This window comes from Palaemon carinicauda, chromosome 40, assembly GCF_036898095.1.
Source record: "Palaemon carinicauda isolate YSFRI2023 chromosome 40, ASM3689809v2, whole genome shotgun sequence".
Taxonomy (NCBI): Eukaryota; Metazoa; Arthropoda; class Malacostraca; order Decapoda; family Palaemonidae; genus Palaemon; species Palaemon carinicauda.
Window position 1 is genome coordinate 21,442,110 of NC_090764.1, and position 25,257 is coordinate 21,467,366.

The 25,257-nt window shown below is 36.9% G+C and overlaps 1 protein-coding gene and 1 long non-coding RNA gene across 2 annotated transcripts in view; both read right to left on the minus strand.

Annotated features, from left to right (window-relative positions):
* Nucleotides 1-22,133, minus strand: part of Adss (adenylosuccinate synthetase) — a 31,506-nt gene extending 9,373 nt beyond the window's left edge. Inside the window, exons 1-9 of the mRNA XM_068363465.1 lie at nt 21,936-22,133; nt 14,312-14,414; nt 13,224-13,354; nt 12,530-12,734; nt 11,455-11,619; nt 11,084-11,238; nt 8,626-8,791; nt 1,909-1,997; nt 1,138-1,258 (exon numbers count right to left, since the gene is read on the minus strand). Of these exons, the coding sequence (XP_068219566.1) occupies nt 1,138-1,258; nt 1,909-1,997; nt 8,626-8,791; nt 11,084-11,238; nt 11,455-11,619; nt 12,530-12,734; nt 13,224-13,354; nt 14,312-14,414; nt 21,936-22,100 (1,300 nt within the window). The 5' untranslated portion in view covers nt 22,101-22,133. The remainder of the gene's footprint in view (nt 1-1,137; nt 1,259-1,908; nt 1,998-8,625; nt 8,792-11,083; nt 11,239-11,454; nt 11,620-12,529; nt 12,735-13,223; nt 13,355-14,311; nt 14,415-21,935) is intronic.
* The window catches only part of LOC137631600 (uncharacterized), a 49,970-nt gene that overhangs the window by 9,373 nt on the left and 15,340 nt on the right, over nt 1-25,257 (minus strand). The gene's annotated exons all lie outside the window — the stretch shown is intronic.

Genomic DNA, 25,257 nt, shown 5'->3' on the forward strand with positions numbered 1-25,257 from the left:
ATAAATACAATATTAGTTTCTTCATAATCTCACAAACCAATTACAGGCCAGAATTGCTATCAAACTGAGATAGGGACCTTGATCAGACCAACATAAATATATGCCTCATTTATTAAGAATAAAAAAGACACTAGTCCACAACACAAAAGTTTATATCTGTGACACAACCTTATTGAAGCCAAAATCTCCATGAGGCAAGACTTATTTTATAGGTAGAGTAAAGATCACTTAGCAATAATAGCAGATATGACAACCCATGCTTAGAATCTCTACATCTCTTTTGTGCCTCATATGAGAATGGATTTAGGAGCTAAGGCACTTACATCCAGTCCATCCCAAGGATGAAGGACCTGATGAGACAGAACTGTGCAACAGGCCAGAAACTTGCTTAAATTCATGGCCAAAAGGGTCACTAATGGAGTCCCACATAGCCAGCAAAGTGATCTGGATATTTTGTGTCCTTTGACAGGCCAGACAGCAATACATTGGATCTTTCTCTCTGGTTACAGTTCGTTTTCCCTTTGCTTACACAAACACCGAAGTCTGGCCTTTTCATTATATATTCTCCTCTGTCCTCCATACCTGACAACACTGAGATTACCCAACAATTCTTCTTCGCTCAAGGGGTTAACTACTGCAATGTAACTGCTCAGTTGCTACTTTCCTCTTGGTAAAGATAAAAGAGACTCTTTAACTATGGTAAGCAGCTCTTCTATGAGGACACTCCAAAATCAAACCATTGTTCTCTAGTCTTGGGTAGTGCCATAGCCTCTGCACTATGGTCTTCCACTTTCTTGGGATAGAGTTATCTTGCTTGAGGGTGCACTCAGGCACACTGTTCTGTCTTGTTTCTCTTCCTCATGTTTTTTAAAGTTTTATGGTTTATATATGTAAGATTTATTTTAGTGTTTTGCTGTTCTTGATATCTTGTTTGGATTGTTAGTTACTTCTCTTGCAGTTTATTTCCTTATTTCCTTTCCTCACTGGGCTATTCATCCCTGTTGGAGCCTAAATTCCAAAAGAATGGGCCTCCTTCTGATTAAGCACTCCTTTTTGATAACACTCAATAGTGTAAGAAAATTATAGGTTTGTATATTGTATGACAATAAATTAAGAAAAAAATGAAAACTAACTTACCAGGAACATTAATAAGTTCTTCTATTTTTTCAACATAATTACGAGCATTCTTTGGCAAGTCTTCATAGGTACGACATTGTGATGTGTCCTCCAACCATCCTGGCATCGTGATATACTCAACCTAAAAATGAAAATAAATAGAATAAAATAAAGATCCTCACAGCAATAACACGGAAAATGCGACTGTCCACTATACCTTGCTACAAGCTGTTATAATGTATTAGATATTGCCAGTTGCAGTGCACACTTATGCCTTACTAATGTATTTACCCAATAGAATTTAGCAGTAATAGAATCCTTCAGTAGATGCAAGGTTTCTCTCAGTAATGGATTGTTTACTATCATGTAAACTTTGAAACTTGACCTGAATGAAGAAATCATAGTCCGAGAAATTTAACAAGATAGGAGGGAATACTGGTGTGTGAGGGAAATACAATTTCAATAGAGATTGTATTCTCTTCACAACAGTTTTAGATAATAAAAGTACTGTACCTGCCACCTTTACAAGGGAATATGAATTCCCTTTCATATCTATGGCATTTGATATTCCCTTTTATATCTATAACATAGATTTTATGAGCTAAAGACATGTGATAGGCAAATATCCTAAATTTAAATGTTTCATGTTAACCAAACCAAACTTTCTAATAAAAAAAAATGAGTAAACATAAATTTTCACTATAAAAACAAAGGGGCAATTCAAATACAGTAGTACAATTAACAGTACAGCGAGATACTATTTTTTTTTTTTAATTACATATTCCTACTTACTGTGATATCTTCCAATTCACCCATGTCAGCAGGGAAATTTTCTATTCTCTCTCCATTCTTTCTGAAGTAGCCAATACCAATCTTGAGTTCTGTAATGATATAGAAATGTCATTAACTTGTAAGTTAAAAGAATTTATTAAGAGTTACTCTTAATCCCATTGTTACGATTACTGTATGCCGTTATACATAAAAAATACATGCCTGGTGATACAGACAATGACATCCAGATAAGTCATTTGTAATTATAAACCTTATGGAGGTTAAATATTATTCGTATATTCTAAAATGTTATTTTCCTTAGTAAAATAAATTTTTGAATATACTTACCCGATGATCATATAGCTGCATCCCTGCTGCCCGACAGAAAAAATCTACGGGAGGAATACGCCAGCGATCGCTATACAGGTGGGGGTGTACATCAACAGCGCCATCTGTCAAGTAGGTACTCAAGTACTCGATGTCAACAACGAACCAATTTTCTCCTCTGTCCCACTGGTTCTCTATTGGGGAGGAAGGGTGGGTCCTTTAATTTATGATCATCGGGTAAGTATATTCAAAAATTTATTTTACTAAGGAAAATAACATTTTTCAATATCAAACTTACCCGATGATCATATAGCTGATTCACACCCAGGGGGGTGGGTAGAGACCAGCATAACAAGTTGACATTATGAGCTAAGTATTCCGTATTTCATTTTAGCAGTTATTCAAAATAACAAGCATAAAATAAATAAGTACCTGGTAAGGAAGACGACTTGAACAATTACTCTGCCTTTTTAAGTACGTCTTCCTTACTGAGCCTCGCGATCCTCATAGGATGCTGAGCGACTCCTAGGAGCTGAAGTATGAAGGGTTGCAACCCATACTAAAGGTCCTCATCAAAACCTCTAATCTAGGCGCTTCTCAAGAAATGATTTTGACCACCCGCCAAATCAAGTAGGATGCGAAAGGCTTCTTAGCCTTCCGGACAACCCAAAAATATTTCAAGAGAAAGATTAAAAAGGTTCTGGAATTAGGGAATTGTAGTGGTGGAGCCCCCACCACTACTGCACTCGTTGCTACGAATGGTCCCAGAGTGTAGCAGTTCTCGTAAGGAGACTGGACATTCTTAAGATAAAAGACGCGAACACTGATTTGCTTTTCCAATAAGTTACGTCGAATCTATTTTGTTTAAAGGTCACGGAAGTTGTGAAAGCTCTAACTTCGTGTGTCCTTACCTTCAGCCAAGCTTGGTCTTCCTCATTCAGAAGGGAATGAGCTTCTCGTATTAACAGTCTGAAAAAAATAGGATAAAGAATTCTCTGACATAGGCAAAGATGAATTCTTAACTGAACACCATAAAGCTTCAGACGGGCCTCGTAAAGGTTTTAAATAGAACTTAAGAGCTCTTACAGGACATAATACTCTTTCTAGTTCATTTCCAACCATACGATAAGTTTGGAATATCGAACGATATTGGTCAAGGCCGAGAAGGCAGCTCGTGTTTGGCTAGAAAAACAAGATGTAGAACATGTAGCCGTTTCGGATGAGAATCCGATGTTCTTGCTGAAGGCATGAATCTCACTGACTCTTTTAGCTGTGGATAAGCATATCAGGAAAAGAGTCTTAAAGGTGAGATCTTTCAGGGAGGCTGATTGAAGTGGTTCGAACCTGTCTAACATAAGGAATGTTAGAACCACGTCTAAATTCCAACCAGGTGTAACCAAACGACGCTCCTTCGTGGTCTCAAAAGACTTAAGGAGGTCCTGTAGATCTTTATTGTTGGAAAGATCTAAGCCTCTGTGACGGAAGACTGATGCCAACATGCTTCTGTAACCCTTGATAGTGGGAGCTGAAAGAGATCGCTCTTTCCTCAGATATAAGAGGAAGTCAGCTATTTGAGTTACAGAGGTACTGGTCGAGGATACGGATACTGACTTGCACCAGTTTCGGAAGATTTCCCACTTCGATTGGTAGACTCTAAGGGTGGATGTTCTCCTTGCTCTAGCAATCGCTCTGGTTGCCTCCTTCGAAAAACCTCTAGTTCTCGAGAGTCTTTCGATACTCTGAAGGCAGTGAGACGAAGAGCGTGGAGGCCTTGGAGTACCTTCTTTACGCGTGGCAGACGTAGCAGGTCCACCCTTAGGGGAAGAGTTCTGGGAACGTCTACTAGCCATCGAAGTACCTCGGTAAGTTATTCTCTCGCGGGCCAGAGGGAAGCAACTAGTGTCAACTTTGTCCCTTCGTGAGAGGCGAACTTCTGCAGTACCTTGTTGACAATCTAGAACGGAGGGAATGCATATAGATCTAGATGAGACCAATCTAGTCGAAAGGCATCTAAAAGAACTACTGCTGGGTCCGGGATAGGTGAGCAAAGTATTGAGAGCCTCTTGGACATCGAGGTTGCGAAGAGATCTATGGTTGGCTGGCCCCAGGTGACCCAAAGTCTCTTGCATACATCCTTGTGGAGGGTCCAATATGTTGGAATTATTGTCCCTTCCTACTGCGACAATCTGCTAAGACATTCAAGTTGCCTTGGAAGAAACTTGTTACTAGTGAAAAGGCTAGACCTGTTGAACAGGAGAGGAGGTCACTTGCAAACTCATACCATGTCAGAGAGTAGATCCCTCCTTGCTAGGAGATGTACATCAAAGCAGGGAGTTGTCCGTGTTCACCTCCACTACTTTGCCTTGAAGGAGAGACCTGAAGCTTTTCCAGGTCAGACGTACTGCCAGAAGCTTCTTGCAGTTGAAATGCATTGTCCTTTGACTCGAGTTCCATAATCCGGAGCATTCCCTACCGCCTAAGGTCGCACCCCAGCCTACGTCCGATGCGTCTGAGAAGAGAACGTGGTTGGGAGTCTGAACAGTCAGGGGAAGACCCTGTCAAAGGATGATAAAGTCCTTTCATCAAGTCAGACCAGACTTATCTTCCGGAAACCGGGATCGAGACCGCTTCTAGCGTCTTGTCCTTTTCCAGTGAAGAGCTAGATGAAACCGAAGAGGACGGAGGTGTAGTCTTCCAAGTGACACCAATTGAACCACGGATGACAGTGTCCTAACCAGACTCATCCACAGCCTGACAGGGCCGTGTTCCTTCTTCAGCATCTTCTGGATGGATAGCAGGGCTGGGGGTTGATTGTCTTGTTCAGCCATGTCCTCATCAGAGGGTTCCTCATCCGAAACTGATGAGGAAACGGCAACAGAGTGGGCAACGTCTGACTCGCTGAATCCGGTCGCACTGGTGGATGCGTGACGGAGCCGGACACAAGATCATGGTACTGCTGCACAGTCTGTGAACTGTCAACCATGGGGAAGCGAGGAAGTACAGCGACAACCCGAAACTGTCTAGACTGTCTGGGTTGTGCAGACAACCCCTTATCGGGTTGCTGAGGTTGCCGCACTGCGTCACAACAAGTCACCTCTGCTGGTTGTTGAACGTCTTCCCAGTGACACACTGAACGTCCACAACCACCTCCGAGAGTCGCTTAACGTCAACGTGCGACTGGCAACCCACACTGGGTCGCACCGGTAGAGGAACCATCTCAACTGGCGGACGTGAGTAGGATACCTCAGCGTCAACAGGGCGTACAACCAACCGGTAAGAAGGTTGTTGGCAAGAAGGTTCTTCTCCGTAAAAAACTCTCTATCAAGGACTAAGCTTGGACTGCATGTCTTGCAACAAAGCCCAAGGTCTATGGGAGCAGGTGTGGCAACAGACGGGGTTAGCGACTGAAGCGGAACCATTTACCCTCCCTGGAAGCATGTTATGCTTTAATTAAAGTCCATAGGAGGCTAAGCAGCTTAAGGCTCCTCTCCAATTGACAGAGTCCTCAAGGGAATATCAGAAGGAGGGAGAACAGCACTTTCTCATCTACAGGAACCATGTCCGAGAAAAGCTAGGTTATCTCAGTGAGGGTTTCACTGGTGCATAAGCAGCAGACCAGAAGGCAACGTTATGAAACTGCTTGACAGTCTGTGAACTGTCAAAAACTGAACTGTCAACCCCAACAGGTGTGTGAGGACATACAGCACTGGTGTATTAGTAGCACACCAGAAGGCAACGTCATGTAACTGTTTGACAGTCTGTGAGTTGGCAACAACCAAAGCTGTGTGGGGAAGCCTCAACTCCTGACTGACTAGTTTGCTGCGGGCGAGTGGCGGTAACCACAGTGTGTTGCGGAGGCTGACACACCGTGTCAAAACACGGCAGCTTGTGGTAGCTCACGCACGGCAACGGAGTGCTCCGTGTGTCTGTGGGAGTCAGCATGCATCTGGCAGGGTCGACTGCGCATGGGTGGAGGAGCTCTCACAACAAGAGTGTGGGAGCAGGCAGCCATGCCGGGCGCACAACCGTGGCAGGCTGTAGGCCAACGGGTGCATCGTCAACCTTCTCCGCAGTCTGATTGTGGGAGCTGGCAACAACAAAAGCGGAGTGCTGGTGCGTGGGAGGGACTGCCGTGGGTTGCGGAGCATGCCGCATTGCGGCAAAACACGGCAGCTTGACAGCACCTTCCCACTGCTGATGCGGTAGCTCACGCATGTCAACGGAGGGTGCAGCATGAACATGCGTCTGGCAGGATCGACTGCGCATCGGTGGAGCTCTCACAGGTGGAGTGTGGGAGCAGGCAGCCGCAGTATCTGCTGAGCGCACAACTGTGGCAGGTTGTAGGTTAACAGGTGCAGTGTCAACCTTCTCAGCACGATACTCCTGCATGAAGGAAGCAAGCTGAGACTGCATATCTGCAGCATGGACCACTAGGGTCTATAAAAGACGGCAACAAACGGAGCTACTGTCCGTTGTGACTGAGGGTCTAAAACAGTTGGTGCGGCAACAGACGGAGTTACTGCCTGTTGCGGTACCACCTTGCCTCTCTCGGAAGGTGTGCAGTCGTCGGATGACTGCAGCGAGTCCGGACTGACCCAGTGGCTACACCTAGGCCGTTGGACTTGCGCGGAAGGGACCGACTTGCACTTAAAAAAGCTGCAAGATTTGGTCCATGGTTTCTGCGAGAAACCTCTTCCGCAGACGAGGAATAAATGGGCTCTCTCGTCTTTGTGTGGGTGGGGTGATCACGTTGGCAACGTGTGTAGATACACCCGAAACCACGGAGGGAAACGTCTGTTCGTCGATCAAGGCCTGTGGAACCCATAAGTCCTTCGACATTACTTCTCCCCTGGGCTTGGGAGCTTGTAAGAGGTATCGGACTAGGTGAACCACTGGCACGAACAGACGAACCCTCGAACGCAACACTGTAACACTTTGCGCATATCACTTTATCACTTTTGATTTTCTGTTAGCACTTATTTCACTGAAATCGAAACTTTAACTGATTTCTATCTGAAACACGCAATCCTATCCTTCATTAAAAGGTAGTAATTGCGAAAACAGTATTACAATGCAACAGAAAAACATAATTAAAGATAAAGAATTCAGTGGCTGGAAAAGAGACTAAACACTAGATCAAATAAACTACGTTTAAAATCTCTCACCGCATAAAGCCTGGGAACAAGAATAAAACTCTAGAAACGTTTTACCTTCTTCCCCTACAGCGACTAGGGAGAAGAGTAAAAAACGAGAACAACGTTACCCGCTTGAACGAAACGTTTATTCTCCTCTCTCTCTCTCTCTTCTCTCTTGACTTAGAACCTGAGAGAAGAGCCCAATTATATATCGTTAAAACATATTATTTGATAAAGGAAAAAACTGAAAGGTTTCCCAAATGAAAAGTTCCTTTATTTAGAATTTAAACCATTTAAGCTAAGAAAGAATGAACGAAACGCTAGAATCGGTTTACTCTTACTGCAACGTGAAACCGTGAAATACTCTCTCTCTATCGTAACGATAGAGCGCATGTTGAACGTTCTGAACGTCAACAACTGCGGAGACTAAACTAAACGTTAGTTCATCTTTGAAAACAGTACGAGACTATCAAAGAAATGCTTTCATAAAACATTAAAATTAAAAAAGTATTAAATTCTTAAAAGGTAAATACGATATGACGGGCTCAATGTTAATTAACTTCGGTTCCAAGTAAGGACCGCCTACTATTAGGAAAGGTCGCATATAAACAAACATAAAAATTAATTTTTATAAGTTTATAATAAATAGAAAGTTAATCGAAGAGGCCTATAAAGGCGGAGAGATATAAAATAAATAGATCTATAACTTGTTAAGCAAAATTACCAAAAACCTAAACACACTTCCGTCTAAGGGAAGGGTCGGCCATTTAAAAGTGAAAGAGAGTCCATACTCTCTTCGTCACCAACACTTCCGTCTAAGGGAAGGGTCGGCCATTTAAAAGTAGGTCTTGCCTGTGGCACGACAGAGGGAAAATTGATTCGTTGTTGACATCGAGTACTTGAGTACCTACTTGACAGATGGCGCTGTTGATGTACACCCCCACCTGTATAGCGATCGCTGGCGTATTCCTCCCGTAGATTTTTTCTGTCGGGCAGCAGGGATGCAGCTATATGATCATCGGGTAAGTTTGATATTGAAAATAAGAGTATAGCACATGGTCGTATCTCACAGCTCATATTTAGGAAATTTCACTAAAAAATCTCCTCTCCGTGATATTAGCCCCTCCTCCGTATTTCAACCAACAAAGTCTTTGGGATTCAAGCCTTTATTTCTCATTGTGTAAGAGCTATTTAGTCTGTTTTTATATTACCATATCAAATCAAACCCCTTATGGCTATGTTAAATAATTAAAATCAAAAGGAAAACACAACCAACCTTTCAAAACGTCCAAAATATCTAACTTGGTCAATGCAATGGCTGAATACCCATTAACCATATTCGTGTGTCTCAGTAACACAACATCCAACCATCCACAACGTCTAGGTCGTTTGGTAGTTACTCCATACTCAGCACCGCGAGACTGTAACAACTGACCTATGTCCTGAAAAAATATTCAATAATTCATAAAAAAATATCAAGGGTATAAATGAAGACTGAAGTCACCATATGAATTTTGAAACTTCAAATACATTAAAATATAACACTAAAGTTAATTCATATATACACATACACCAATTATTCCTTAAAATGATGTAGAACAAGAATTTATAGCAATAAAAATACACTAGAGTCAATTTGAATATATCTATTTTCCATTTGAGGACTTTTTTCATGTAAATAATCACATTAATAAAATTAAATTGCTTCCGATCAAAAGTACAGATCATTATGACTTGAACAACCACACATGAAATTCATGGAGTGGCTCTAGTCCTTGGTTTGGAAGCTGCTTTTGTCCTTGGAAATGGAATAGGTTAGGTCCTTGGACAAAGCAGATGGTGACTTTGGTACTAGGGCTCATTAATTCACTGATATTGGAACTATTAAGGTCCTTGATTTGGGAACAATTTATGTACTAGATGGAGCAACAGGTCATTGGTTTTGTAAAGGCTCAAGTCATTGTTATAAGATTAGCTCTAATCCTTAGTACTCAAAACTTGAGTCATTGATATAAAAGCAACTTGGTTATTTGGTACTCTTGACATTGGAATACTTGATGGAGCATTCATAGATAGCTACAGTAACAGAAAAGTTGGGACCTTAAAATTGTAGCATCCTTGGAAAGGCTCCATTTTAAAGCTAGTGCTGCTCTGGGTTATTTTTAAATATGGAAGAAGCCTTTCCTTAGTATGATTATTATTATTATTACTAGCTAAGCTACAACCCTAGTTGGAAAATCAGGATGCTAAAAGCTCAAAGGCTCCAACACGGAAAAATAGCCCAGTGATGAAAGAAAATAAGGAAATAAATAGACAATATAAAATACTTTAAGAACAGTAACATTAAAATATATTTTTCTTATAAAAACTTCACAAAACAAGAGGAAGAGAAAGAAGATAGAATAGTATGACCGAGTGTACCCTCAAGCAAGAGAGCTCTAACCCAAGACAATGGAAAACCACGGTACAGAGGCTAGACTGACGAACAATGGTTTGATTTTGGAGTGTCCTCCAAGAAGAGGTGTTTACCATAGCTAAAGACTCTTTTCTACCCTTACCAATACGAAAGTAGCCACTGAAAAATTAGTGCAGTAGTTAACTCCTTGAGCAAAGATGGATTGTTTGGTAATCTCAGTGTTGTTAGGTGTATGAGGACAGATGAGAATGTCAAAGAAGAGGCCACACTATTCGGTGTATGTGTAGGCAAAGGAAAATGAACCGTAACCAGAGATGGATCCAATGTAGTGCTGCCTGGCCAGTCAAATGACCCAATAACTCTAGCAGTAATATCTCAACAGGTGGCTGGTGCCCTAGTCAACCTACTAACTGCTTCTGGTGATTACTAAGAAAAGATTACTTAATTCAGAGCAAAGACAAATTGTACCAAAATCCATTCATCCTCTTCCACTCTTATCATAGTTCTAATCTTGGAGCAAATCTAATCATGGAGTTGCTACCTTTAACATCTAGGGGTACAAAAGGTTACAAAATTATCATGCATCACTGATCTGTTTACCCAAGACTAAATGCTAATTTTGAATCTTATTAAAACCAAGGGAGTGACTTATGGAGCTTTGAAATTACTTGAAACTGGTCCTTCTGTAGAAGTATAAACTCATGATTTCTTGCTTTATGCTGGAAATAGTCTGAAGTCTTGGCAAGGATGTTAAAATTAAAGTTTTGGTAAATAAGTGCTGCAACTGAAGTTGTAAAATCTTTAGAAACACAACCATCATATAAGACAAACTTGAAGATAGGACAAAAGCAATAATTCAAGGTGCTGAAGTAGTATTCCCCTTATGATGAGTCAAGAGCTATACATATATACTCTTTATTACAACCATTTTGTTAGGATTGATTCTACTACCTGATTGAATCGGAAGAATTTAAGTCTCAAAGTTAACAGCATTAGACAAACACAAAGCTGAAAATATCAAGGCGCAACATAATGCACATAAGCTGCCAATAATATTTTTTGGAAATATCTTAACGGTAAAACAAATAAAAGATGAATGAAGATAGATGATGAATCAGTGACATATGCACAAGACTTCCCAACAGCAAGTATAATTTTTTCCTTCAGAAATTTTTTTTAAGTAAAATGGGCCATGTAAGTAATAAGTTTGTTTTGGAAAAATTCAAATTCCATTAACAATAAATTCAAACATTAACTGAAAAAAAACTAAAGATTATTTAGTAAACAATGTACAGATCATCTCTGGTGATATACTTACATCATTTAGTTCTGTTGGGAATGGACCAACACCAACTCTTGTAGTGTAGGCTTTTACAACACCATAAATGTCTCCTATGTACATCGGTGGGATGCCGAGACCAGTGCAGACACCTCCAACACTACAATTACTTGATGTCACATAAGGATAAGTACCTAAGAAACAAATAGAAACAGTCATAAGTTTATCTGAAAATCTGACCAGAAACAATAACAGTACAGTATATAATTTACAATAAAATGCACAAAATGCATCACATAACCACAGATACCGTAATAAAATCATTCCAAAACATTGGCTGTACAGTAAACGTAAAAACAAAAGTAAAGCATTCACTTTTCTACTAAAAAGAATATCACAGTTCAACTTACCAAAGTCAATATCAAGCATGGCAGCATTTGCTCCTTCCACCAACACCTTTTTTGTACCTTGAAGACATTTGTGAATGTATGCAATACAATTTATGACCAGAGGACGCATTCGCTCGGCATAAACCTTGTACTTTTTTACCTCTTCCTCGATATCAACTTGCAACTCTGGAAAGAAAGGATATAATTAATTTTCATGAAAATTATCCAAAAGCTCACATAAAATCAAACCAGTCAAAACTTCAAGCATGTAAAATGTTAACCCTTTTACCCCCAGGCTCTTTGGAAATTTCCAACCCTTAACCCCCAAGGGGTTATTTTTTCCCCAGCACATTTTGCAGTATATTTTTTTTAAATTGCTCTAACAGCCTTAATTTTTGTCAGAGAGGTCAGGTTGGTCTCATTCTCTTGGAAAATGCCTGAAGTTTCTCATAAAGTTATCAAAAATATGCAAAATAATGTAAATAGCCGTTTTTTGCAAGGACGTACCGGTACGTCCATGGGGTTAAAGGGATGAGTTTTGTGAAACGTACCAGTACGTCCTTTGGGAATAAAAGGGTTAACAACAAAATCAAACTGAATTTTTCACTTGCAAATATACAACTCTGTTACTTTTAAATCTAAACACCTTCCCATTCTTCAATATAATAAGTTACCTAATTGCAATGCAATGTCCTTACATTTATCTATTAGCTAGTTTTCTATAAAAGGCTAAGTTACACTTAATAGAGGCTATAAAAAGTTTGGCAAGAAAAACTGAATAGCAAAGTTGAATGAAAGAAATTTATAATCTTGTGAGATAAACAATCACATCATTGTATAAAGGCACTAACAAAGGAGAACAATCATGGGAGTACAGAACTACAGTTTTCAAGACAGAAATAAAACACATGTATTAATAAGATTCACCTTTTTTAAAAGATTCATCATAAAAATATAAGCTTTAAATAGTACCTAAAAACCTTATACAGCCTGTGATACTAATCTGTGGCCAAAATTTATCTATTATGCAAGAAAAAAAAACTCAAGCAAAATTAAATTTCTTATAGTTAAGAAAAAAGAAATTTTGTTCATTTACCCGGGAACATTCTCTGGTGAGAATCGACCAAATTTCTTAGTCTCTGTTCGAAAACAGAATATTCTCCAAGCAGGTCAGCCATACGTAAACCATGACGGCCAGCTTTACTTGAATAACACGGACCAATGCCCTTCTTGGTGGTACCCAGAGTTTTGGTGCCAGAACTGTCCTTTGATCTTTCTTGCTCCTGAAGGCCATCTACACTCTGTAAATAGTTTACAAGTGAATAAAATCAGACATTATTATTATTATTAAATGCTAAGCTACAACCATAGTTGGAAAAGCAGGATGCTATAAGCCCAGGGGCCCCAACAGGGAAAATAGCTCAGTGAGGAAAGGAAACAAGGAAAAAAAAATATTTTAAGAATAGTAACAACATTAAAATAAATATTTCCTATATAAACAATAAAAACTTCAATAAAACAAGAGAAAGAGAAACTAGATAGAACAGTGTGCCTGAGTGTACCCTCAAGCAAGAGAACTCTAACCCAAGACAGTGGAAGGCCATGGTACAGAGGCTATAGCACTACCCAAGACCAGAACCACGAGTCTTACAGAGCTGCCCATAATAGATTTTGGAGGAAATATATAATATTAATCAAGGATATCCAAAGACAACACAAGTTGCTTCGGCAATTCTACTGTATCCTTACTGGTAAGAAACATAATTTTACTTGTATAAAAAAATACTCACTTGATGAAAATCAAAGACAATGTGGGCTCTGTCAGAAATTAGTAATCTATCTCTCCAATCCTTAAGTCCCTTGGCCTCATTTTTCTCAATCTCTTCAAACATCTGTCCCAGATGTACCACTACCCCATTACCTGGAATCAGAAAAATTATGCATAAAAAACCATAAGATTTTGTATAAGCTGGTAACATTACACACCACAACACCCCAGTAAATACACGTATAATGACATTTATATTTCAACACCTTTTAAAGGGGCAAAATAGTAAAGTTTCCCATAAAAACTTCTTGCAATATATCTGTCATTAAAGAGCACAAATCATAATCTAAACCGTAAGGTTAGTAATTCTCATAATAGTCAAGACATGTATAATAACAAATAAAATGAAGATTTTAAAGGAGTCTCCATAAAACAAAACAAGATTCATGGTTGAAGTACACTGAAAAATTGAAAAGTACAAAACAAACTGTGGTTAGTCAGAAAATCATATAAAGTAGGGAAGCCTTCAAAATCATAAGGAAAGAGCATAGATGAAGACCTGAACCTAGAAGGAACACAATACAATACATAAGGGAACAGTATTCATTTTATACATAAATAAGAATAACCCCTGACCATATAGAATAGTATTAACCCAAGCTATTTGGAACTTTCCAGCCCTTAACCCCCAGGCATTTTTTTTCCCCCAAGTACATTTTGCAATATATATTTTCTAAATTGCTCTAACAGCCTTAATTTTTCTCATAGAGAGGTCAGGTTGGTCTCATTCTTTTGGAAAATGCCTGAAGTTTCTCATAAAGTTATCAAAAATATGCAAAATAATGTAAATAGCCGTTTTTTGCAAGGACGTACCGGTACGTCCATGGGGGTAAAGGGATAAGTTTTGTGAAACGTAACAGTACGTTAATTGGGGGTAAAAGGGATTTAAGATAAGACTTATTAGATAGGCACAGAAAATTATGGCGAAAGGGACATATAGGAAATAAAAATATAAAAATGCAATTATAAATTTCATGGCCTGTAAATAGAAAATTTGCTATAGAAATTTCATGATGAGGAAAATATAGCTAAAAAATAAATGATACTTACCAATCAATGAGACAGCACAGGGATTGATGATTCCTGACGGCAAAATATGAAAGTCGTACTCTGCATCATCAACTACTACTGTGTGACCAGCATTGTTTCCTCCCTGTCAATGGAAAAATCATTTAAATGATGAAGTTACCCTTCAAGTTCAGCACTAGTCAGCAAATGTCAACTGTACCACCAAAAGTACGTACATACAAGCATATTGCCATTACAAATGGCTCTTCCCATTCATGCTTTTTTGTTAAATACCTTCTGCTTTCAAGATTTTCTGTCTTACTAATCTGCAGACATACCAAAACTAGTTACACTAAATATTTACTTAGCAAAAATATATCCCTATAAGAAAAAATATATGAAACAAAAGAAAAACTGATATGGAAGAAGAGTGAAAGATTTTAAGTACCCTCGGATAAATTGCACCAAACCATTGGATACGACAACCAAACAATGATTTTTTAAAATCCCACAGGGTAATTATCCAAGTCTGTTGCATATATATATATATATATATATATATATATATATATATATATATGTGTGTGTGTATATGTATACACACACACATACATGTACATCAATGCTACTTCTTTATGCCTAAAACCATATGAATATTTGGAATTATTCATACACATATATAAGCTTTTGTCTATTCATCATTAAATATTTCTATAAAAGGCTGAACAATGTTTACTACATAAGTTTAAGCTTAACCACAACATGGTCCAAAGTTCACATCTGCAGACATATCTTATTTCACTTTTAGATCATATAATAATCTGAATATATAACCAATTCCCTAAATCTTTATTTCTTGATGAAATATGAAAAAAAATCCACACAACTGACAAGGTCCTGTAATATGAGTGCGCGAGATATGAGAGTGGACTGCGCAGTGCTTGTAACGGGGTTCGACATACTGTTGATGGGCTTTTTTTGCATGCATAAGAAGCAACTCATGTTTTGAAACCTTAACTCAAAATTGGATTCAATGAAGATTCAACTGTTAACCCTTTTACCCCCAGGGTATTTGGAAATTTCCAACCCTTAACCCCAAGGGGGTTATTTTTTTCCCAGCACATTTTGCAGTATATTTTTTTTAGATTGCTCTAATAGCCTTAATTTTTGTCATAGAGAGGTCAGGTTGGTCTCATTCTCTTGGAAAATGCCTGAATTTTTTTTCAAAAAATTATAAAAAATATGAAAAAAAAATTTATAGCATTTTTTTGCAAGGATGTACCGGTACGTCCATGGGGGTGAAGGGATGGCTTTTGTGAAACGTACCAGTACGTCCTTTGGGGGTAAAAGGGTTAAAAGATGAATTCTATGACTTGTGATGTCCTTGAAAGTATCCATTTAGAGAAAAAAAAATAAGAATCTAAACAGAGAGAAAGAATAACAATTAATAAAAGGCCAATGGTGTTGCATGACGCAACCGCAATTATCAGAGGATTACGCGACCATTGAAACTAAATCAATAACCTCCGTGACAGGTGAGGTCAGAGTCATAAGGTTCCATTTAGATCCATTAGCCTAATTGTTAATCCACTACCCAACCGCAGTAAGGGGTAGTAAACCTTTCAGAAAATCTAAGATCTTCAGAGATGTAATTCAACTGTTGTTTTGAATATCTATTCATGCATGTAAGCAGTTTTGAAACCTATGGTCAACAAATAAAAACAATCTTCTGTTTTGAAACCTATGGTCAACAAATAAAAACAATCTTCTGTTTTGAAACCTATGATCAACAAATAAAAACAATCTTCTGTTTTGAAACTTATGATCAACAAATAAAAACAGTCTTCGGTTTTGAAACCTATGATCAACAAATAAAAAAAAATCTTCTGTTTTGAAACCTATGATCAACAAATAAAAAGTCTTCTGTTTTGAAACCTATGATCAACAAATAAAAACAATCTTCTGTTTTGAAACTTATGATCGACAAATAAAAACAATTTTCTGTTTTGAAACCTATGATCAACAAATAAAAACAATCTTCTGTTTTGAAACCTAAGATCAACAAATGAAAACAATCTTCTGTTTTGAAACCTATGATCAACAAATGAAAACAATTTTCTGATTTGAAACTTATGATCAACAAATAAAAACAATCTTCTGTTTTGAAACCTATGATCAACAAATAAAAACAATCTTTTAAGTCTTTGAACAAAGCACCATAATAAATTGATAAAAACTATATTAATAGTCAGTAATTCTGGCCAAAATACAATATCCACTATAAAGGCCGCTCAGGAATGGCAGAGGCAAGGGACAGTGACACTGCCCTATTAAGCAGGACAATGCCCTAGAGACTGACCATATATACATATGATCAGTACTCAAGCCCCCTCTCCACCCAAGCTAGGACCAAGAGGGACAGACAATGGCTGCTGATGACTCAGCAGATAGAACTATAGGCTCCCCCAAAATCCCCAATCCTTAGTTCAAAAGGATAGTGAGGTTGCAGCGACCAAAGAAACTAACAAGTTTGAGTGGGATTCAAACCAAAGTCTAGGTCATGTTAAACTTCATATCATTTGGTAAAAAAAATACATAAAAAAATTACACAGTATGTTATTCACCAATTGCTACCCTTTAAGGATACACTTTCTGAATACAAAAATTATCATAATAAAGAGTAACAACTAATTAGAAGGAAATTTGTATAGTTATAACAGATAAGCAAACTGGGAATTCTAAAAACTATAGTTCTGTAACTTATATCCAATTTATCTGACTGGTATGAGTTAATAAGAATCCTTATGACCAATGCAAAAGGAGTGGTAACAGTTCTTTGTAAAATTGGAATAAAGAAAATGTCAGAAGAACACCAATTTGACTGGATAACTTGGCAAGAGTCAACCAAAATTTGAAGGATTATCGAATAAAAATTCCTCATTAAGTTAGCTTAATTTGACTTTATAATAACTTTATAGTGTAGCCTGCTCCTATGGCCATGAAGAAGATTCAGTAAACTTTTTAAGTTGAAAATATTTTCATAAAAATTTCATGAAAAACTTCTAGAAACCAACCGATCATCTTTATGTTTAGAACTGAAAAAAGTCTCAGCAGATCTGTTTCAGAAACTAGTAGAGAATTTTAGAGCGTGTCAGTAAAAGGAAATGAAACAAATACAGTATATAACCATGCAATACAAATAAGATTGAGTCTTACAGAGTAAAAGTGGGAAGCAGGTTATCTAAAAAGGGATAATAGTAGTACTTACTGTACTACTTTTGAGAAAAAATAACAAAATCAATCATAAAAGTCACATTTTGGCAAAATCAGCATTGTATGATAAACTTGTGAGTGAAATGAACCCATTTTAGGTATTTGCATAACCTAATCTCACCATCACATGAATCATGTTCTTTTCTGACTACTGTACAGTATCATTATGATCAGTGGATATTTTTACCTCCGCCAACAAAGTTGGAAGGTTACGTTTTCGACCGTTTGTGTGTGCGCGCGCGTTCGTTTATGTACAGCTTCCTGCCAACAATTTTATTTGTACGGTAATGAAACTTGCAGGGATTAAGTGTTATGCAAAAAGCTAGAAGGATTAAATTTTGGAAGGTCATTGTCATGCAAAATGTCCAGTTCATGTAATCAGCCATAAGTTTGGACATTGCTCTCACAGAGACTTCAAACTTGGTTCATATTTGAGTGTATGAAAATCCACGCCAATTAATACATGTTAAGGTCAAAGGTTTAAGTCAAGCAAAAGGCCGAGAAATAAGCTGCCGTGGTGGAGGTCTGCACTCTACTGAGTTCCCCTTTAGTTGTTAGTGCAAAGCACTTATTCTTGCGTTTCTCTTTAACTTATATGAAAAAGTAAAGGGGGACCTAAGTGGGAGAGCATGGGGGAGGGAGTTTTGGAGAAAAGCCCAAAACATGAGTAAAAAAATCTTCCTCAGCAAAATCATTAATAATGAAATAAAATATAAGTAAAAAAAAGACAATTACAGGCAAAAATGATAACCTAACCTAGTGAGACACAACTTTGTTAGGGTGAGGGAGAGCTTTTCTCTCCTCGCCCCCTACACAAAACGGGTTAAAACTAATATGTGACCATAGTAAGTACTGTAGGTGGATACATACCACCTAACCTCAGCTCTTCTGGACCAGAGATTTGGAGGCCTTGTACTTATGGAATCCTAAACTTGAGCTCACAAATAAAAGGACATTGCAGACACAGTATATTCTAATCCATCCTATATTGCTTGTTTGGTGGTCATACCTAGACACATGGAAGGAAGACGTCTTCACTACCATCTTGAGTATCCAATACAGTACAAGTCTGTACCGGCAGTGAACATGGGAAAGTTGAAACAAAAATGGACATGCTGTGGAGACTGTGTTTTGCATGTTACAATTATCGTACAATTGTTTTGTTTCCGATGCATACTTGAATGATAAATCATTCTCATTTAATTCAATCTTCTGCATTACTGTAATATCAATTTAAGTGTAAATCTACATATGTTGGGAACTGATGGACCATGATTTGGGTACTCCAAACTAGACCGGCAACTTCCTTGAAACTATTAAGGGATATAACGGAAGAGCATTTTTCCGTTCATTCTTCCATAGGTCCAAGGTTCACCGTCCGGACTAAGTGAAATGTCAGGTGTGAAATTGCAATGGCTATACCAACCAGCGAATACGACACCCATTAAATTATATGTTAGATTCTACACCTGACTGTATTCATCAACATACTATAGTTAAATTCTAAGCAAACTCTGACATTATTCAAAATTGGTTAGCCTAATGAAAGACTGTGTTTGGCCACTTCAGATTAACATACTATCTTTTACGAAGTGTAAATATTTATACATTTTATACATATTAACATACTATCCTTCACGAAGTATACATAATTATACATTTTATACAATCTACAATAATGAAACCAACTTTTGAAGTATACCCAGTCTCTTTAATAGCAATGCCCACAACACCAATCAAGTCTAGATTGACTTATCATTAATCTTCCTCAATGTTTTACTGCTTATCAAATAATCTTTATTTCACTAAGCTATGCTTTCATTACATTTGTTTATTCAATCTGAAATAATAATCAACAAATACATTATGACACCTGAAGTGTGCATAGTACTCCATGTATACATAAAGTGGCAGTAATCAATTATGTTAACCCTTTTTTCCCAAAGCTATTTGGAACTTTCCAACACTTAACCCCCAGGCATTTTTATTTTTCAAGCACATTTTGCAATATATATTTTTTAAATGGTTCTAACAGCCTTAATTTTCATCATAGAGAGGTCAGGTTGGTCTCATTCTTTTGGAAAATGCATGAAGTTTCTCATAAAGTTATCTAAAATACGCAAAAAGAAATGTAAATAGCAGTTTTTTACAAGGACGTACCGGTACGTCCATGGGGATAAAGGGATGAGTTTTGTGAAACATACCAGTACGTCCATTGGGGGTAAAAGTGTTAATCACAAGTTTCTTAACAGAACATTCATCCAGATATTTCTTGATAAAGATTTACTATAGTACAATATTCCTAATGAAGAAAACATGAGCTGGTGTATTTAAAGGTACTTTGAACAATTCTGATGGAAAAACTTGAGAGCACTCGATATTTTTAGAATTGTAAACTTTAAAATTCTAGAAGTTATGACTGGAAAACCACATTTCAGAAGGGAAAAAACACAAAGGAACCACCTAACCTAACGTTCTTAACCTAACCTAGGCGTTATATACTTACCTAACTACTATGGGAAGGGGGCTGCAACATCCTTCAAAACACTGTATCCCTACCTTAAGGCTGAGTCGCAACCCTGTTTGTTTCCTAAATTACTTCACTCCTGAGACTCGGCTTTTCAGAGTACAGTGAACCCTCGTTTATCGCGGTAGATAGGTTCCAGACCCGGCCGCGATAGGTGAAAATCCGCGAAGTAGTGACACCATATTTACCTATTTATTCAACATGTATATTCAGACTTTTAAAACCCTCCCTTGTACGTAGTACTGTTAACAAACTACCCTTTAATGTACAGAACACTTAATGCATGTACTACAGTACCCTAAACTAAAACAGGCACAAACATTAAAGGCGATTTTATATCATGCGTTTCCTAAACACGCTAAAAAGCATGATAAAAAATGGCAACCAATGTTTTGTTTACGTTTATCTCTGATCATAATGAAGAAACAAACTGGAGGTAGAGCTTTGCTTATTACCCAGACATATTTCCCATACTTTTCCCTTAGAACTACATCACATCTTCCTACTTTAGATATATATATATATATATATGTGTGTGTATATATATATATATATGTGTGTGTATATATATATATATACACTATTTATATGTATACACATATACATACCTACATATATACATAAATACATGCATACACACATATATATATATATATATATTACTGTATATATATGGGTTATGGAAAAAATCCGCGAAGTGGTGAATCCGCGATGGTCGAACCGCGAAGTAGCGAGGGTTCACTGTATATTTAATCTAACCCATCCATAAAACTTGAAAAACATGGATTCTTGACGATTAATGCCAAAATATTGTAGTACAGTATAGTAAAAACTATTTCCTTATACAGTAATACCTCAGGATACAAAATTAATTCATTCCGGAGTGGTTTTCATACCATGATTTATTTAGTATGAGGAAATAGAAGGAAATAAAGACAAAAACACTTGAATCATTAAAGATACCTAACCAACCATGCGAATTTCGTTTCGTATCCTGAGTATTTTATCGTAATATGAGGCGAAAAAATATTTGTATGTCTTTTCCTATACAGAAACTTCCATATCACTGTAAATCAAATGTTTTAGAGATCACATCCAGTGATTCTTACTAAGTATTTAAGAATTGAGGGACAAATTACAGCCTAGTAACACACCTACGTCACGTATTTACTAGATATTAGGGCAAAGTTGTCATTAATGTTATATCTTCGTGTCATCAAGGTATTTCAAATCATCTACTTTTCCAATAACTATCTTAATTCAGTTTGTTTAAATGGCATCCACTTAATATAAAGATCTATCTTAATTTACATTCAATTGTTTAAATGGCATTCATTTCCTAACTCTAGTAAGATTGTAAAGCTCTACAATGTAAACGGAACATTAATAATTGTATTAAAATCTATCTTATGCCCTAAAGCTATATACCCAAGTGCTGAAGTTGCACTATGATCTAAGAGTTGTGGAGTAGCCTAAATTCATAGGCGAAATTAAACGATAGGGGCACAAGCCTTCTGAAAAAAACATTGTTAGTGAAAAATAAGAAATGGAAATATAAGCAAAAACACTGACATTCCTTTTCTCCAAACGAGGCAATATTATTCTGACATTTTCGAAAGTGCCAATGACGAAATAACACTGGGTCACCCTACGGGTAGGGTTAACCACGGCACTACTGGATGTGCTAATAGATAAATTATATTCGAACCAATCACAAATTGTTTAAATTTGATAAACAGTCTCGTAATAAACCTATGAGGAAATGACCCCGAAATCCTGCAACGGTATTTGACCGTGCAACATTGCGTCAATGCAATGGGACAATATTTACCGGGATGGAATAAGAAAGCGTTCGTAAATACCAACCTGACACCTGCAGACGACGTCCGAGGACATGGCAAGCATATCCACCACTTTGCCCTTGCCTTCGTCCCCCCATTGGGCGCCCAAAACAACCGTCACCTTATTCGCGGGGTCATTTTTCAACCTTTTCCTGGGAGATTCCGGTTGCACGCCATTCATGTCAGCCATCGTCGAAAGCCGTTACTACACTGAACAAGTAGTAACTGATTCGCCGAAGGCAGGGTTGCCAGGTTGGCCTTTTTAAGGCCAAAAACGTCAAATTTGACCTTTTTAGAAAAATTGGTTGGCTGTTAGCAAGATCATGAAAAGAAAGTTTAGCCTTAAATGTTATATTTTGGTCATTTTTATTAATTGTTTGGCCTTTTAAAGCTACATCTGATTAGAAGTTGACCTTTTAAAGCTACAGCTGATGAGAAGTTGTCCTTTTAAAGCTACAGCTGATTAGAAGTTGGCCTTTTCTCACTTAGAAAACCTGGTAACCCTGGCCGAAGAGGAGCCACTGCCGCTTCTCGTGTCTTCTTCTTCCCGAGTATGGTAGGATATATGGGACTTATTTTGGTATTTTTGTTTTTATTATTAGGATACCTCGGAAAATAAATTCTAATTGGGAAACTTATTTTGTAGACAAATATTATTTTGAATTAAGCTTTCATAGACAACAGAATATATTATGCACTAAATAGTTCAACGAGTATTACAAGGTGCCATGTGGCACTTATAGTAGGAAAGTGTTTTACAATTAGCGATGCTTCAGATGTTGAAAATTCATCATATAAGAAATGTAAAGCAAAAACTTATCATATTTTCTTATACTTTCGAATCAATAAGTACAATGATAAGATCGACGATGTTTCAGTAGCGGCTAATATTTCATTATTGTTCTGTACAGCGAGAATTTATAAATTATACAATGTTTTATCAAGTTTGTAAGGATTTTCAGTGGAACATAATTAATTCCCCTTGAGTGTTTAATGGTTCCCGGTCTTCTCAATCATTGCTGTTTACAATTTCTTATTTTTTTTTTCATATGAGAATTGGGGATATCGTATCATCATGGCGTTTTCGGTTTTGCCGTATGGCAACCTCTTACATAATGCTTCTTGAGAAACTTCTGCTTTAAGCCACGTAGTTTGGCGCCAATTTGCGAGCGAAAAAAATTACACATTTTCTATTTTCTCGCTCTGTTTTCAAAACTTTCATCCCAAATATATTTTGATCTTAAAACAAGCTGGGTGAATATACACATATTTTAAGCATACGCTACTATATTTCAGAACTATTACACACGTTCTTCTTTTATTAATACGCATTAATAAAATACGTGGCTGTCTCATTCACAAATTGAGCGATTACATAATAGACATGCGTCTACGTTCTGCCATTCTCCCGCCCTTTTTTTTCTCAAGGTCTTCTCCTCCTCTCTGTCCTGATATGATTCATCTGATCAGACCCTTGTCATACGTTGTTCAAATTTCAGGGATTTCTATTCATTGTTAGTAAATTGCCATAATTGGGTTAAATCATATAGATCCTTTCGCCATGGCTGATAGATCTAACTTTGGGTTTTTCTTAAATCTATCCTGGGGTGGTTTTGACATAACTTCTGCTGATATATATATATATATATATATATATATATATATATATATATATATATATATATATATATATATATATATATATATGTGTGTGTGTGTGTGTGTGTGTGTGTGTGTTTATGTATATATATAATATATATATATATATATATATATATATATATATATATATATATATATATATATATATATACATGAATGTAGCCGTTTCTAGTTCACAGTTGGTTAAAGGCCTCAGACATTTTTTTTTTCTTTTTGTCTGTGTGTTTTAAATATAGAAGTCTGTTTTACTAAGAAAATCAATTAATGTGTTTTACTTTAATGTTTTAGATTCGCATTTTGGTCGGTGAATAAGAGAGAGAGAGAGAGAGAGAGAGAGAGAGAGAGAGAGAGAGAGAGAGAGAGAGAGAGAGAGAGAGAGAGAGAGAGAGAGAGACGTAACCCCAGCCACCCATAGTCAGACGCGAAAACGTGCTTCAGTAATAAACCGTGCACATGAAAGCATTGCATTAACTTAACCCAAAATATGCTGAGATTTTAACTTTTGTGGAAATATCTGGATTAACTCGTGGCTTTAATGTTATCACTGAAGATTTCATAAATCAATTGCTCTCTGTAAAACACAAGTTCAAATAAAGCTACAAGATCGTAACTGAAAATGAAAGGTCTAAATCACTGCTGGACTAACATATAGTAGTCTGTGTGAGAGAGCGCTTCTTGGACAGTGCAGATCAGTCCAAGAAACCAGGTGGTATTGTCTATGTCATCAGCTTTACCAAAGAGACTTTCTGGCGTGAAATTCATTAAAAACAGTATTCTAGAAGTTTTATTTCAGCTGTGACCAAGTTGTGGAATGACGTTCCTAATTGGGTAGTTGGATCAGTGGAACTTCAAAAGTTCAAACTTGCAGCAAATGTTTTTTTATGTTGAACAAGCTGAATGAAGTTTTTTATAGTTTATATTTGAAATATTTGTTTTAATGTTTGTATTGTTTTTTAAAAATATTTTTATTTTAATTGTTCATTACTTCTTATATCATTTATTTATTTCTTTATTTCCTTTTCTCACTACGCTAGTTTTTCCTGTTGGAACCCTTGGCTTTGTAGCATCTTGCTTTTTCCAACTAGGGTTGTAGTTTAGGTAGCAGTAGTAGTAGTAGTAGTAATAATAATAATAATAATAATAATAATAATAATAATAATAATAAATACAATAGGCAGCGACCAGTCAAATAATATTTCTATGATCTTAGATTTAAAATATTAGATTCTTGCTTCGATGTCATATGAAAGTACAAGATTTAAGAGATTAGATTTAGTTGAATTTGTCGACAAAAGTAAGAAAAATCAGGACAATAGGAAAAATGTAAAAAAGCGAGTCATGGCTCAGTAGGACTAGTTCATCCTACTCAGCTACTCTATAGGCAAGCATTTTTATTCTTGTCAGAATAGGTTTTTTTTCAGCATGTATCTTATTTTCGATCTTACAATACATTTTTCATTCTGTAGTATTATAAAATGATTAATAGTTGATGATTTTCACACGCGCCCCTACAACCTACCTTTGTTTTTACATTTTCATAGAAATTATTTTAGTAAAAACTCACTTAGCATTTTTAAATTTCCACTTCTAAGTGGTAACCATTTTGTAAAAATCATAATGTACTAAATAATTATTTATGCTGTATCATTTCATACTATTTGTATATCAGTTACAATTCCTTTGAA